This window comes from Sinohyriopsis cumingii, unplaced genomic scaffold (genome assembly GCF_028554795.1).
Source record: "Sinohyriopsis cumingii isolate HCF-2022 unplaced genomic scaffold, ASM2855479v2 utg000059l, whole genome shotgun sequence".
In the NCBI taxonomy this organism is placed as follows: Eukaryota; Metazoa; Mollusca; class Bivalvia; order Unionida; family Unionidae; genus Sinohyriopsis; species Sinohyriopsis cumingii.
In genome coordinates, this window is record NW_028315865.1 from 107924 (window position 1) to 124682 (window position 16759).

At 33.9% G+C, this 16759-nt stretch overlaps 1 protein-coding gene across 6 annotated transcripts in view; it reads left to right on the plus strand.

The window, feature by feature from the left end:
* LOC149774975 (ral GTPase-activating protein subunit beta-like) overlaps window positions 1-16759 on the plus strand; it is a 141554-nt gene that overhangs the window by 70626 nt on the left and 54169 nt on the right. For 4 of the 6 annotated variants that reach the window (XM_089944594.1, XM_089944590.1, XM_089944592.1 and 1 more), the window contains one exon: window positions 5882-5944. The exons of the other annotated variants lie outside the window; for them this stretch is intronic. In XM_089944594.1, coding sequence (XP_089800720.1) covers window positions 5882-5944 — 63 coding nt within the window. The remainder of the gene's footprint in view (window positions 1-5881; window positions 5945-16759) is intronic. 6 annotated transcript variants of the gene reach the window in all.

The window sequence follows — 16759 nt, forward strand, 5'->3', positions numbered from 1 at the left end:
ACTGGCAGCCATGTATAGAATATCGTGTGCTGAAAAATGGCGTTAAACCCCACAATAACAACAACCATCCATCCATAGGAGTCATAATTCTTTTTATATACTGATATTAACTGTATTAGCTTGTGGGGGCATAGATCAGTGTTTTCATTTTTTATTGAAAGTTTTTTGTAAGTCAGTTATATATTGTAGTGGTAAGGGAATATATCAATCTTTGGATGCAATTATGTCACTTGGTTCCAGGGTTCACTTCATCTTGTCCATATTAATTGTTTCTCACTCAGAGTATGTAACTTTTCATACTTAAGAATTAGTTAAAAATTGATTAATATATTCTTACATTTTTAAAAATGATAAATAGAATGTTTTGAAAATAACAGATGATGAATAAGAAGATAAAACAAACATCTTTTGACCTCAAAAAGGCACATGCATAAAAAAAAAATAAAGTCCAAACATACAACGTGGTTTCATGGCATAAAAATAAAATCATCATTAATCAGTTAAGTATAATTCTTTGGGAATTGCCTATACCATTTTGCAGTATATTATTCTTTTGAAAATGGATAGTAATTGGAGTCAAATAGGCCTTGAATAAAGCCATCCTTACCAAGTGTATTTGTTTTTATGTGCCCACCATAGAACAGAGCATTATATGTTATGATGTTTTTTCTGTTTATACAACCATTCGTTAAAAATGTTGTTTCCATTGAATAACTCAAAATCTCCACCATCTACAATGACCAGACTTTGTGGATGGCATGCACTTGAGGAATTGAAAGAAAATCAATACATTTTGGGGGTCAGTTTGTCAAAGGTCAGGGTCCTTGATAGAAGAAAAAATGGTTTCCACGCAATAAAATTACCTCGTAACATCACAGTTCTGGACCAAACATTTTGGATGGCTTACAGTTGTTGTAAGGAAAAAAGCCTATTTGTTTTTTTAATCACAAAGTCCAGGGTCACGGTCACAGTAACTAAACATTGGTTCTGAATCCGCAGTCCTGGACTAAACATTGTGGATGGCTTGCAATTGGGGTAAGGAAAAAGCTTTTGATGTTGTTGCTAGAAACTCAGTAGTCAAGGTTACTAACTAAAAAAGGAATGATTGTTTCTCCAGAAAAGTTCTTTTTCTACAATGTCTCTTCGTCAGAGTTTGTGAATGACTTACATGTTTGTTAAGAAAGAAGCCTTTTAAGTTGGTGGTCTGAAAGTCAGAGGTCTCTGTAACGGGACTGAAATGAGGGGAAACAAAATGGTTTAATTCTGAAGCACATACCTTGATTAAAGTTTGTGGAGGATGCTCATACTTAAAATACAGAAGATTCCAGTTGAATTTGGTGTCAAAAGATCAAATGACAGGTCAGTGTTTCTTAGACATGAACAATTTTGCTGAATAAAAGGTCAAATGACAGGTCAGTGTGGCTGAATAACTTTTGTTCTTGAGTAAGATCTTGACCAAACATTGTGAATGAGTTGCAAAGGGGTTAATAAATAGACCTGTACATTCTAGGGTCTAAAGGTTAGAGTCATGATTATTGTAAGTCTGATAAGAAAATACTGGTTTCTGCACAATACATTTTGTTCAAGGCCACATACTATGACCAAAAGTCAAGATCAGTGAGACTTGTTGGTCAGTAATCTCTATGTTGTATTAGTGCCCACTTAGAGGAGTAACAAACAAGCATATAGTCTACCATTCACCAATCTCTTGCTCACAATGCTTGAAATACTATATAAAATAAATAAGAATTTGAGTTTGATATCACAGAAATAAATGTTTTATTAAATGAGTTTTTTAAAAAGTCATTTTTGTTCTCCCTGTCATCACTTGTCCCATTTGCAAATTATTTACTATGACAAAGACAACAGTTACTGCTCTTCATTAAAAATTAAAAAAAACCCACAGATTTTGTTGAATTATTCATGAAGAAAGTAAAGCTGCTATATAAAAAATTAACTGTATTATTTTCATGATTTCTTTGAGATTTTTTTTATTACAAAAGAGTATTACTTTAAACTGCACTGTTGGTACATCATTGTTATTTTTATGATGTCATACAATCAGCATCATATATGTCATACTGTATGTCATACTATCAGCATCAGATATGTCATACTGTATGTCATACTATCAGCATCAGATATGTCATACTATATGTCATACTATCAGCATCAGATATGTCATACTATGTCATGCTATGTCATACTATCAGCATCAGATATGTCAAACTATGTGTGATATTATCAGCATCAGAGATGTCATACTATGTCATACTATCAGCATCAGATGTCATACTATATGTGATATTATCAGCATCAGGGATGTCATACTATATCATACTATCAGCATCAGATATGTCATACTATATGTGATATTATCAGCATCAGATATGTCATACTATATGTCATACTGTCAGCATCAGAGATGTCATACTATAGCATACTATCATCATTTGATGTCATTACTATGTCATACTATCAGCATCAGAGATGTCATACGATGTCATACTATCAGCATCAGATATGTCATACTATGTCATACTATCAGCACCAGATATGTCATACTATGTCATAGTATCAGCATCAGATATGTCATACTATGTCATACTATCAGCATCAGATATGTCATACTATATGTGATATTATCAGCATCAGAGATGTCATACTATGTCATACTATCAGCATCAGATATGTCATACTATATGTGATATTGTCAGCATCAGAGATGTCATACTATGTCATACTATCAGCATCAGATATGTCATACTATATGTGATATTATCAGCATCAGAGATGTCATACTATGTCATACTATCAGCATCAGATATGTCATACTATATGTGATATTATCAGCATCAGATATGTCATACTATATGTGATATTATCAGCATCAGAGATGTCATTACTATGTCATACTATCAGCATCAGATATGTCATACTATATGTCATACTCTCAGCATCATTGTCCATCTGTATCAGTACCAAAATTTAATTTGACTGCTGCTTACAAAAGTAAACTTGTTATATACCAGACCAACTTACGTGACACTAATTAATCAAGCAATTACCATTGCAGAACATCAAAAAGCTAAAAGAACACCCAAGCACTTGTTTTATGCATATCCATGCACTTCTGGCATGTTCTTCAGAATGTTCTTTTATGGAAAATAACAGAACCTCACTCATGACTTTTTGTAGCAACAAATCATCAAAGTGTTTCCTGAAAATCTATGAATATCCAGCAGTAATGTTGCATGAGGCAGCTAAATAATAAATGAATCAACTGAATTTGCAAATGCCCATTTTTCAAAACTTTTTTAAGAAATTTCCTCCAAAATGGGACAGAGGGAAGAGTAACACTTTGTTGCAAGTAAATGCAAATTACATTTTTAGTTTATGAAGCTTTCTTATAATCCTGCATGTGGTGTTGGGGAAGTTATACCAGGCTTTGTCATAGCCCAGCATACAGATGGCAAGATATACTGTCATTATCCTGCATGTGGTGTGAAGGAAGCGATGATATGCTTTGTCATAGACCAACAGACGGATGCCTGGACAGACTGACACACAGGGGCAGACATAATGCAATTACTCTTCATTTAATGCTGAAATAAAAAGTACTGTAATTACCATACAGACAAGATTTTAATATTGTACTATATATAGAGAGCTTTTAGTTGCCAGTTGTTTGGAATAGCTTTGTATTGTGCATATTTATCAACAGATAAGTATTAGCTTGTGCCTGGATAAGACAAATGGCAAAGATGTTATCTGGTACATGAAGAAGACAAAGTCAGTGATGTTATCTGGTACATGATGAAGACAAATGACAGTGATGTTATATGTTACATGGTGAAGATAAAATGGCAATGATATTTGGTATATGGTGAAGACATAATGGCAGTGATATTATCTGGCACATGGGAAGACAAATGGCAATAATGTTATCTGGTATATGGTGAATGAAGACAATCAGCAATGATATATTTCAGATCAACTACTTAAAGGTGTTATTTATTGCATGGTGACAATGATATATTCCAAATATTTGTTTCTCTCTGAATTTCATTGTTGCTTTTATATTTTAGAAAGTAATTTTGTGCATGTTTACTATAATGGTTTATCCTGTGAAAGTGAATCATGATAGGATTATGATTATTATTACCTCCCTTACTTTTTGAATATTTCAGAGAAAAAGTGCTTAGTGAAATGACACAGTGTGCTAAACAGGCAATGGTAGTTTCATATTTATTCCTTAAATCCATTCATTTACTGTCATTTGTAAAAATTGAATGGTATAGAGATGCATCATAAAGGAGAGATTTTTTTTATATATTATATGTATATCAGGGTATCTTGCTCTATTGGTCATGGATCAGAAGAGCATATGGGATGGTCTTATGTCTGTTGTCACTAGTTTCTTATTACTAAAACTCCAACTTTGAGGATGGCCATAAAGTTTGACACACATGGTTTAGCTGGTCCTAAATGGTACCACTTGGACAGCCAATATAGCCACCCCAGTGGTCATCTTAAAAATCTTATTGCTAGTCCTGAATGGATGGTCATATCAGCATAGGGCTTCACTGAAAGACATGTGATGTGTAGCTGGTTTGAAATAAAAATGATGCCTACCTGACCCACTATCACTGCCGTGACAATCATCTTGAAAATCTTATTACTATTCCTCCTGAACAGAAATTCATATTGACATCAAGGCTTTTTGAAAAAGACTTCTTATGATGTTTTTGTAGGGTCTAAATGAAAATCTTTTTTCATTACTTATTCTGAATGAACAAACTGACTTGTGTTTTTGTCAGAAAGATTTTATATGATATCTAGTTGAACCTAATATAAATTGGTACCAATCTGATGTCCTATATGGCCACCATAGTGGTCATCTCAAAAGTCATGTTTTTTCTACTCCACCTGAATGTAAATTAATATTGCAATGGGTTTTTCATAGGAAGACTTCTTATGACTTCTAATTGGTTTTAAATGAAAAGCGTGCATCTTGCACATCCAATATGGCCACCACAGCAGCCATCTTAAAAATATTGTTTTCACTAATCAGAATGGATTGTCATGTCAGTATAGGGTGATTTATGTAATGACTTCTTATGATGTCTATTTTTTTCTAAATGAAATTGCCGCTGCTCAAACTTCCAGTGTGGCCGCCACAGTGGCCATCTTTAAAATCGTGTTATCACTACTCCTAAATGAACGGTCGTAGCAGCATTGTGTTTCACTGAAAGACTTTTTATAATGTCTTGTTGGTCATAATGGAAGATGGTGCTGATCAGACTTCCAGTATGACCACCACAGTTGTCATCTTGAAAATCTTGTTATGGCTACTTCTTCTAGTTGGCTGGTCATATTAGTATTGTTCTTTCACCAATAGACCTCTTGTCATATTTTGTTTGTCCTAGATGGAAATGATATCAGTCTGATGTGCATTATGACCACCATGGCAGCCATCTTTGAAATCATGTTATTGTTACTTCTTGAAGCAGAAGGTCATATCACTATGGTTTCCTCCAGGTGACTTGTATGTCTTGTTGGTCCTAAATGATGTCTTGTTGGTCCCAAATGAAAATCATGCTAGTCTGACATTCACAACAGCTTATTTAAAAATCTGTTTGTTACTGAAAAATATCAGAAGTGTATTCAGCACTCAGCAGTTAAAAGGAAGGAATGGTCTTATGTTAAATTCCTGGAAACTCTTTTCAGCCAGTAGAGCATCAGTCCCTTCATGGGGCTCTTGTCATTTTAGTAAACTGTTTTCACTTCCAGATGTATTGGCAGCATAATTGGAAGGAGTGAAAAGCATTATATCTAGGAGTTGTCTCTTGATATTTAATTAAATCTGTTTGAATTTCAGAGAAAGGGATTTGAGAATCAGACTGTTACCATTAGTAAGGACTCAAAATCTGTCTCAATGCAGGTATGCTGGTTATCTTGCCCCATAATTTATCCCATGCTTGTATGTGACAGTATATGGTCACATTTAGAACTTGGTGCAACTGCTAGTAGGTTAGACACAGATAATGAAACTTATGTTTAGGTGCTGATTTTCATCAGGAACATACTTTCCTTTGTTCAGTGGTTGGCCATTTTTGCATTATTGGTTATGGTTTTGTTATGTCATTATTTAGATCAAAGTGTAGCTATGGGTTATGTACAGTGACCATCACTTTCAGTCATACTATGTGAGCTGAAAAGAAAAGCCAGACAAGAAGAAATCCATCTTTGTTCTTAAGTGACTATTTACCTGCATGAACAAAATGGTTTTTCTAGTTGACTAATTCTAGGTATAAATAGATGCATTTGGCCAGTGTGCCAAAATACAAGCCTGGTCTAAAATCAGGTACCATATTCTGGAAATGTACTTTGAACATGAAAGTTTTCCTCCAGGCCGAGTATACTTGAAACTTTTTGAGGATGACACTCAGGGTCAGAGCCCACAAGTTCTATAGGTGCTAGGACAAAATGGTAGCGGACAAAATGGTATGGACAAAATGTTAAGTGGACATAATGGTTGTTGTTGTTGTTGTTCTAGGGTTTAACGCCATTTTTCAGCACAAGATAGGCCATATATGGAGGCCAGTATAACTGGTGGAGGAAGAACTCTGGAAAACCCAGGAAAGAACCACCGACCCACGAGAAGCTACTGGCAGGCTTTCCCACGTACCCACGCTAGCCGAGCCTTGGACTTGAACATACGCAGACAGAGGTGAAATGGCAGTGATCTGGAACGGTGAGCGTTTTAGACCACTCGGCCACTCGGGGCCCCGGACATAATGGTATTGGACAAATTGGTATGGATAAAATGGTGCGGACAAAATGGTACGGATAAAATGGTATGGGACAAAATGGTGCTAGGATTAAATGGTATAGACAAAACGGTATGGTTAAAATGTTGCAGACAAAATGGTATGGGACAAAACGGGATAAAACGGTACATATATTAGAATTTTGATTGCTAATGAAAATAATAATTACCTAAATTCATAATAAAATTAAATTTTTATACACATATTAAAATATTCATGCATCCATAATCTAACTGAAAAAGATAACAATACAAATGATTTTTATTAATTCGTGTAACTTCGGAAATGTTAATTGTATTTTATTTTTAAAAAATAAAGTACAACTGCTAATAACTTATGCTGAATCTACAAAATGCAACAACACCAAATAGTAATTCAATGCAATTTTAATGTCTGTTTTTCTTTTACATACACTTAATTTTTGGTGTCCCATCGTACAAGTAACATTTTCCAAACTGCGCGAGTTGAACCTAAATTATAGCCAATCTGGCATCAGACAAAGCTGACAGTTTAGAGTAGAATATACTGAATTGTGGTATGAGTTACAACAGTATTGTACGGCATATAGAGTTTATCGATCAAAGTGAACTGCATGCTAACGTCTGTGGTGCCTTAATTGTTGTAGTTTGAATCTAAAACTGAAAACAGTTGCATATCATTTTAAGAGGACTTTATTGTCTTGATTATTTAATTTTTAAACTTGTAAAAAAAAATTCGTCATGTTAGAATATGTTACTTCTCAAAAAGGGACTTGCAAGCTTGTATTTCAAGGTTATTTATTTACCAAGAACACTGATGACAGTGATGGCAAGGAGCTCTGGCGTTGTGAAAGAAGAATGTGCAAGGCACGAATTCATACACAAGCGAATGTAATCGTTCTTGAAGTTGGAGTTCATAATCACATGGTAACGCATGGGCAAGTCGAAGTTGAAACAGTGCGTGCCAACATGAAAAGGAAAGCAGAAACAGCTGAAGAAGCAACACGATCGATTGCTCACAATGAATTACTGAGCGTTGCAGTTGCAGCCGCTCATCTACTTCCAAAACGAGCAACCTTATCACGAGATGTACAAAGACATTGTCAAATGGCTGGACCGAATGATCGACGAGACATTTCTCACTTCTTGTCAAGCGTCTTTTTGCTCTAGCATTTATTCCAACATATAGCGTCATAGAAGTCTCCGAAATACTTACCGCAGATCCAGCATACCGAGAAATTGAAGTAATATGTAATTACACGGAGGACAACTTCATCGGAAGACCAAAGAGAGGAAGAGAGGTACACCAAGATTCGCAATTCAGTTGTGGAACCAATATTCTAGATGCATCGATAACCTACCTCGCAGCAACAATGGTTAAAAAGTTTGGTCTCATATGATAAATGTCATTTGAGTATGCCTTGGATGTGTGACATTTTTTTGTTTATTTTTTCTATTTCTAAAATATTTTATAGCAGTCAGAGGTTTTGTACTTGTCTTTTGTCATGTAGCTTTATAGTTTGTGCTTTGTTTTTCTTGAATTGCTTTTTTGTTTTAAAATTGTTTGCATAGGTAATTATTATAAATCATCCATGGTCAGTTCACAATAGCAGCCTATTAAGGTTATTTAGTAAAGACTTGTCTGTTTTTTTAACATTTTGTATTAATAAAATTGTAGTCGTACCATTTTGTCTGTACCATTTAATCCTACGTGCCATTTTGTCTGTACCATTTAATCCTAGTACCATTTTGTCCCAAACCATTGTGTCCGTACCATTTTGTCTGCACCATTTTATCCATACCAATTTGTCCAATACCGTTATGTCCACTTAACATTTTGTCCATACCATTTTGTCCGTACCATTTTCTCCGCTACCATTTTGTCCGGCCACCGTTCTGTAGGTTTAATTTGAATAAAATTTGAATAATAAAACTTTAATATTATCTTTTAAATGGCCCTTCTCCATTTGTCTGCTTAATATCAATCTGATACAGTAAATATAATCTTTCATATGTGCTCACTTCAAGTACAAACCTTAGTGGGCAAAGAGATTGAAAATATTCAGTGAGTTTCATGAATTTAATTTGAAAATGAGCAGTCATTATAGATCCTATTAATCATTCTCTTACTTTAGTGTTGACAGTGTAGAAATCAGATACATTTGCTGTAAAAGAATAAAAATATTTATTCATGTTAATTGCAGTCGTTGGTAAATCACTAGGCAGATTGGTACAACTCAAGTAAGCACAGCTATTACTTGTTCCCATATCTTTTTATATCTTTTTAGCTTACATTTGTTTTGAGAATATGAAACTGGCTGTTAATTGAAAGATTTTGGACATTCAGTAACTTAGTTCAGGTAAATTTAAATAGAGATTTTATATTCCAAGTATGGTATCCAGGTAAATTTAAATTGAGATTTTATATTCCAAGTATGGTATCCAGGTAAATTTAAATTGAGAATTTATATTCCAAGTATGGTATCCAGTGTTTGTACTGGAGCTTGACTTTATATTTCCACATTCATAAATGTTTTGAGAGCCTTCGGCAAGGTGGGGCTGCTGATGTACAGTGCATCTAAAACTGCATTCCAGAAAACACATTGTTGAGTTAAATAATTTTAAACGTGAACTGCAGGGTGTAACTTTGTTTTTTTATATATATGATATTGACCAGTGAACCACGATTTACAGTTTGATCACATTTTTGTTGTATTATTTATATTTGGATAATCCATGTATCCTGTCTAAAAGTAGTTTTTGTGGATTAACAGATCTTTTGAAATTGAATACAACACTCAAGAACAATGTGAAACTCATGCACATGAAAAGCACAGTTCTTTTACTTGCATGGTTTACACGTTTTATTTGGTTGGTTCTTGAGGAATGCAGCCAAGACTAATATTATTGGTTCAGATACTATGCTATATCATTTAATCCGAGCAGGCTTGTGTCTAATCTAATGGCAGTTGTTGTGTATGAACTATTGGGCTGATCAATCTACCTCCGCTGCTTATATACCAGACTTCTGGTTGCTGCTCATTATGTACATGTATTCAGGCATGTTTTATTTGTCATTAATAATATGGCCTATATTAAATTATACAACAAGATTTGCATGAAAAACACTTATTCATCAGAAGGATTAATCTTTATTGCTTCATTCAATCTCAGAAACCCTTTCATGCAATCCTTTTCAACCTGTAAACCAACAGCAAATAAATATTGTCGTGTCCATATTAGTGGGAAGTGAGTCATGGATGTCACATTTCCAGAAGTAGTGGTATTATTGTCATAAACAGTGTGTTATGATTTTGGTTAAGTTATAATGCTTTGATTATGGACTTAGTCTGAAGTCCCAGGACTTGTTGTATTGCAAGATAAGAGTAAACTTAAAGCTTTTGCTTTATTTATTGGTAATTCATGATGTTGATTCATTGAACACCAAATATTGTATGCTTTTCGACCCATATTATACTGGCAGAGAAGTATGAACATTTTAGCTCCTGTGGTCAAAGACCATTGCCACTACTCAGAACAAAATGTGACCCTTGGCATACAGAGGTCAAGTTGTTCTTTAAAAAAAATGATATTCCTCAAAGATTGAATATGGTTGTTAATGTGACCCTCATAAAAATCTTACCACTATTTCTTCTGAATACATGGTGATATTAACATGGGTTATAATTTATAGATGGTTTGAAATAAAACTGATTCTGGTTAATCCAACATGGCTACTGTGGTGAAAACCTTGTTCTTATTACTTCTGAACAGGTGGTTATATCAGCTTAGGGTTTTCACTAAAACACTTCTTGTGATATATAATTTGTCAGGAATGAAAATGATACTGATCTAATGAATAACATGACCACCAGGCCACCATCTTTCAAATCTTGTTATTGCTACTTCTCCTGGACAGATGGACATGTGGATATGGGGTTTCACTGAAAGACTTCCTACAGTATGTAGCTGGTCCTGAATGAAGATATGGCCTTCTAATACGGCAAAAATAGTGTTTATCATGAATAAAAAGGTCATTACCACTCCTGAACTGAATGTCATAGCAACATGTTTTCACTAGAGCACTTCGTCAAAAATGATTTTGATCAAACCCCCAAAAATGTCAGCTTGCTAGCCATTAGGAGAATCTTTTCTCCTGAATTGATGGTTGTATCAACATGGGTATTTAACAGTAAGTATATTGTAAGTCCTGCTTGAAAATAATGCTGATTTAACCTTCAGCATAATTAACATGGTAACCATCTCAAAAACCTTGTTATCACTACTTCTTTTGAAAGAATATTGGCATTGACTTCAGATTTTCTCTAAAACGCCTCTTGCAATATGTGATTGGTTCCAAAAGAAAATGGTACAGATCTGACCACCTGTATACACATGCTATCCATAATTTCACAATGCCATCACATGCATTCATCCAGATAAAAATCACTAGTAGGTAAATGGCTTGGTTTTTATATTATTGAACAAAATTCTTCCAGCCTGCCATTTATTTTATATGGAATCAAATACATATTGCATATAAAATGTTAAAAATGTTCCCCAATATTTTACAAGATTATTTTTGAGAATTTCTTAGATTTGAGAATATCAAGGTTTGATGAAGGGTAAGTTGCAGGAGGAACTAACTCATTGTTGCCCATATGTTCAAATTATGCATCGTGGACAAGTTTGAAAGACAAACCTACTTTGGGTTCAAGTGAAGGATCACAGTTTGCATTTTTATTCTTTATTGAGTTTATGAACACGTACAAAAAAATGAAATTTAAACAGTCTTTGTATTTCATTGTTGTTCATAGATATTTCAGCTATGTGATGTTAGATTCGAGTCTATAGTGTTTCATTGATGATGGATATCTCAGCTATGTGAAGCCAGATTTGGATATATTGTGTTTCAGTAATGATAGATATCTCAGCTATGTGACATCATATTTGGGTCTTTAATGTTTCAAACACAATAGACCCAAATCTGACATATAGTTGAGATATCAATCATTACTGAAACACAGTGCTTACTTTGGCCTCTTGTTTCCCATGCTTTTAAAGAAATAAAGTTTCATGATTTACAACAAAAGGAATAATCCTTACCTCTCCGACTGTCCCTGAAAGCCAGTTGCACTTAGCCTTTCTTGGATATTTCCACTGCATGTATTATACAGAAGATTATTGTGTCCTTGTTTATAAGACAAGTCCAACTGCAAACTGCACAGACCCAGATCTGCTGTCAAATAGTGCAGTGGCAGATTTGGGTCTGTGTAGTTTCCTAGGAGTAATCAGTAGAACAAACAAGGTAGACAGTGATGCACCTGCAGATCAGGTTCTTTATTGTTTGCAGTTTGACCTGACTTTTAAGTGAGTATATATGGTATGATACAGGATGTTCAAAATTAATTTTATCTTGCCTGTAAATGGTAATTGCATCTGTTTTCCAACATGGCAATATCAGTGGCATTGATCTACAGTGTTTAGGTGCTGTTAAAATGTTTCTAAAAGTCATGTATTTTCCACATCAGTTGTTATACTCACTAGAAACATTTGTTTGATTTTATTCTGCCTAAATTCTTAGCACAGATATGCAAGCTTTTGTCTTGCCTGTGTAAAAAGTTATTTAAGATTATAACACCATTCACAGGAAAGATGCCAGGTTTTGTGGAACACTTGTTTCAAGTTTACAGTGTGTCATATAACCACTTTGTGTGTATCATGCACATATTTATGATACAAGATATCCAGACAATTTCTTTGATTCACTTACAGTGTTAAGAAGAAATGGCTTATAAATTTGCTTTCTAACATTCTTTTGAAGTGTTGTTAGATTTCATAACTTTGGCTACTACAGTATATATGGTATTAAATATTATATGGAACATCACATGGCAATATATATGGTATTAAATATGATAGGGAACATTACATGGCAATATATATGGTATTGTATATTATATGGAACATCACATGGCAATATATATGGTATTGTATATGATATGGAACATTACATGGCAATATATATGGTATTAAATATTATATGGAACATCACATGGCAATATATATGGTATTGTATATGATATGGAACATCACATGGCAATATATATGGTATTAAATATACGGAACATTACATGGCAATATATATAGTATTAAATATTATACAGAACATTACATGGCAATATATATGGTATTAAATATGATATGGAACATTACATGGCAATATATATGGTATTGTATATGATATGGAGCATTACATGGCAATATATATAGTATTAAATATTATATGGAACATTACATGATCTTTTATCAAGTTAAATTTTAGTAACTAAAGCAATGTAGTTTTGGACCCTATTGTGCACATTTCAGTTTGACTTCAAGATACATATGGTATATATACATGGCAATTGGCATTATATCAGTTCCAGTGGGCACAATTGCCGCATGCTGATCTTTCAGTGTTAGACCCCCTAGTTGTAGTTTGGCCAACAATATAAGTTTGGGAACGTAATTGCTGGAACATTTACTGAAGAACTGTGGTGTTGTCTGGTGGAGTCGTATGGTATACAAAACATTTTGGTGCAGTCATGTGGTATACAAAACATTTTGCCTTTTCTTTTGGGGACAGTTCTCTTATAATGTTGTCTATGTCTATTGGGGTATAGTGCCTTTCTTTTAGCTTAGTCACTGTATACTTTCATTCGACAGTGTTGGACAACATTTATCTCAGGAGAGGATAATAAGAGAATAATGGTCCCTCAAAATGAAACTTATTAAAATTAAAGACTTAACATGCAGATACAGTTCTTTCTTGGAGTACATGTAGGTAAATAAAATATTGAATGGTCACAAAATGATAATAATGCACTCAAACTGGTCAAATAACAAATGAATACAAATAAAAATCATATTGCAATTTTCAGTTATTTTCTTAAATCTGTGATTACCATATCTTAAAGTAATTGAAAGCCCATTTCTGTTGACATTTCCATTTGGAGAAAAACGTGTCTTTTTCCATCTGTTTGACTGCTCCAGTGGCCTAAATGGTTATAGCATCTGCCTTGGATTTGGAAGGTTGTGGTTTTGAATCCCAGCCAAGTCATACCAAAGACTTGCAATAGCGGTACTCGCTTGGTGCTCAGTATTAAGAGGTTAGTGTTTGGACTGATCTGCCTGGTGTCACGATAATGTGACTGGGTGGGACATGATGCTACATGTTGGTGGCTTAATGTCCCAGTGCTAGAGATGACTATAAAATGCCACACTGCAGACGTCATAGCGATAAAACTACAATTGTTAAAGGTACGTTAAAAATCTAAATCATACACACCAGCTGTTTCTGTGCTTCAGTATTCACACTATGGAGCCACCCTTACATCTGATAAACTCTGGATGATGTAACAGATCTTCTACAGATCATGTCAGTAAAAACCTAAATTTTTGTTGGATGACCATATGTATCATGAACGTGCTGAACTTAGCTGACCCCGCTGTACTTGTTTCTCATCTCCAGTGACAAAGAAGTATGCAACTTAGGCAGTGTAAATGGAACATCTCCTGGTGCACTTAGTTAACATTAGCTTGATACATATGTAAGATCTGTTTTTGTGAGTCCTATGCAGATCACTGTGTGGGTGCAGATAAACCATATATACTTGCTTATAAGTCGAGTCAAACTGCCAACAACAAAGATCCAGATGTGCACCCGCTGATCAGGATCTATATTGTTTGTCATATTGATTATTCCTAACTGCACAGACCCAGATCTGCTGGTACATCGTGCGATGGCAAATTTGAGTCTGTGCAGTTTGCAGTTGGTCTCATCTTATAAGTGAGTATATATGGTACTGAAAGTTCATGCGTAGAATTTGTTTTGTCAGAAGTAACTGCAGTTAGACCTTAATGTGACTAATGGAGATTATTTTTGAAGTACAATATGTAAAATCAATACTCTCTGGTGATTGATTAATGCAAGCAGGTGGACAATGGTCATTAATCTTGACAGACAAATAGGAAAGCTTAGATTTTTCAAACTCACATCAATTAATAAAAAACAAAAATCAAAGTCTAAAATCTTGAGTTGAGCACCCATTATTTGCCTTGAGTCATCGAAACTTTTGCTACTGTTTTGCTGTTATCATTTTTCTTTTGCTAACTTCATAAATATTTCCAGATTTTTCATCCTCAGCTGTCCTTTTGGTCATAGATTCTTCCTTTGATCCATTCAGTCTCTTTGCAAACACGCACACACACACCTGCATATATATGTATATCTTTTTTCAGAACCATTATTAATTCTGAAAAGAATATTTATTTAGGCTTACCATAAGGAGGATAAGGTGACTGTTATTTTGATATTATCTACATATTTTATTGCTGCAAGTTTCATTTACCATATGAAATACTTCAACATACTTACCTTGTGATTAATAATAACAAAGTCTACAGTCATTTAAATAAAACCAATAATTAGTTCTGTGTCTTGACACTGCGATAAATTAGATTAGTTTGAGAGTCTCATTCAAGCAAAGCTAGGTAAATAAGGTAACACGTTTGTTTGTAATTTGGCTGATCAATACTGGTATCATATTGAGTAACTTAATTAGGACCACCTATAAAATATATTTCTCTGCTATTGGAACTATATTTATCTGCTATTGGAACTATATTTATCTGCTATTGGAACTATATTTATCTGCAATTGGAACTATATTTATCTGCTATTGGAAATATATGTATCCCTCTATGAAAAACGAACTTAATTATGACCTATTTCTACTTAAAAATGACCTATTTCTACTTAAAACGTGTAAGCTCTGATGATTTTAAATTACATAATCTTGTAAACACAAAATTGCATGATGATTTTGTGTGTGTGTATGTGTATGTGTTTGTGATGGGGAAGTTAATTGTATTGCATGTAATTGTGATATCAAATTTCTCATAAACATTTTGGATTTCCCCCTTCCCATTATAATATCCCTTCATTTGAGTTTGGAGTGTCATTTGAGATTTGTATTATTGTACTTGCAGATTACTCAAAATAAAAAAATAGAAAAATAATTACATTTCTTTAACATTGACAGCATAAGCATATTGTATTTTCAGTGGAAAATACATTTGACAGGTGTTGTTTGGAATTCAAGTCTTTAGCTCAAGCTGTTAACCAATGAAATCAAATGATATACTTTTTTGATTATAATTGGCTGTTAGGTAATGACAGTTCATGATTGATTAATATATGGCTCCTGGTACCAGTAAGATTGTTGTTGTTGTTGTGGGATTTAATGCCATTTTTCAGTACAAGATAGGCTATACATGGGGGCCAGTATAAATGGTGGAGGAAGAACCCGGGAAAACCCTGGAAAGAACCACCGACCCACGAGAAGCTACTGGCAAGCTTTCTCACATACCCATAAGTACCAATAAGATACTGCATCTGAGATATCTGCCACAAATTTCACATAAATTCAGGTAATATGTAATTACTAGAAGCTACTGTGAATTAGTGTCAGGTAATATAAAAATATTTTCAATAACTAAGCTTATCTTAACGATTAAAGGAGTAATTAACATAAGCATTATTAGCCAATTTGAATTATCAAATAATGTTAATTAAATCCAGGTGATATAGGAATACCTGCTAAATAAACTAGGTCTATTTTAGGTAACTATATGCTACTTGAATTTTGGTGAATGCTTGGATTTTTATTAGGATTACCTACCCCAAAACCTAATTTATCTAAGGTAATCTAATTGATGTAAACCTACTGCAGAGTTCTCAAATATTAAGGTATCAAAGTGGTTATCTGCAGGTAATGTAAATTAGTATCAGTTTATATATATATATATATATATATATATATATATATATATATATATATATATAGCTACTTGACAGAAAAACTTAGTTTCTGGGGTACATGTGTCTATGTATTACCTTAATCT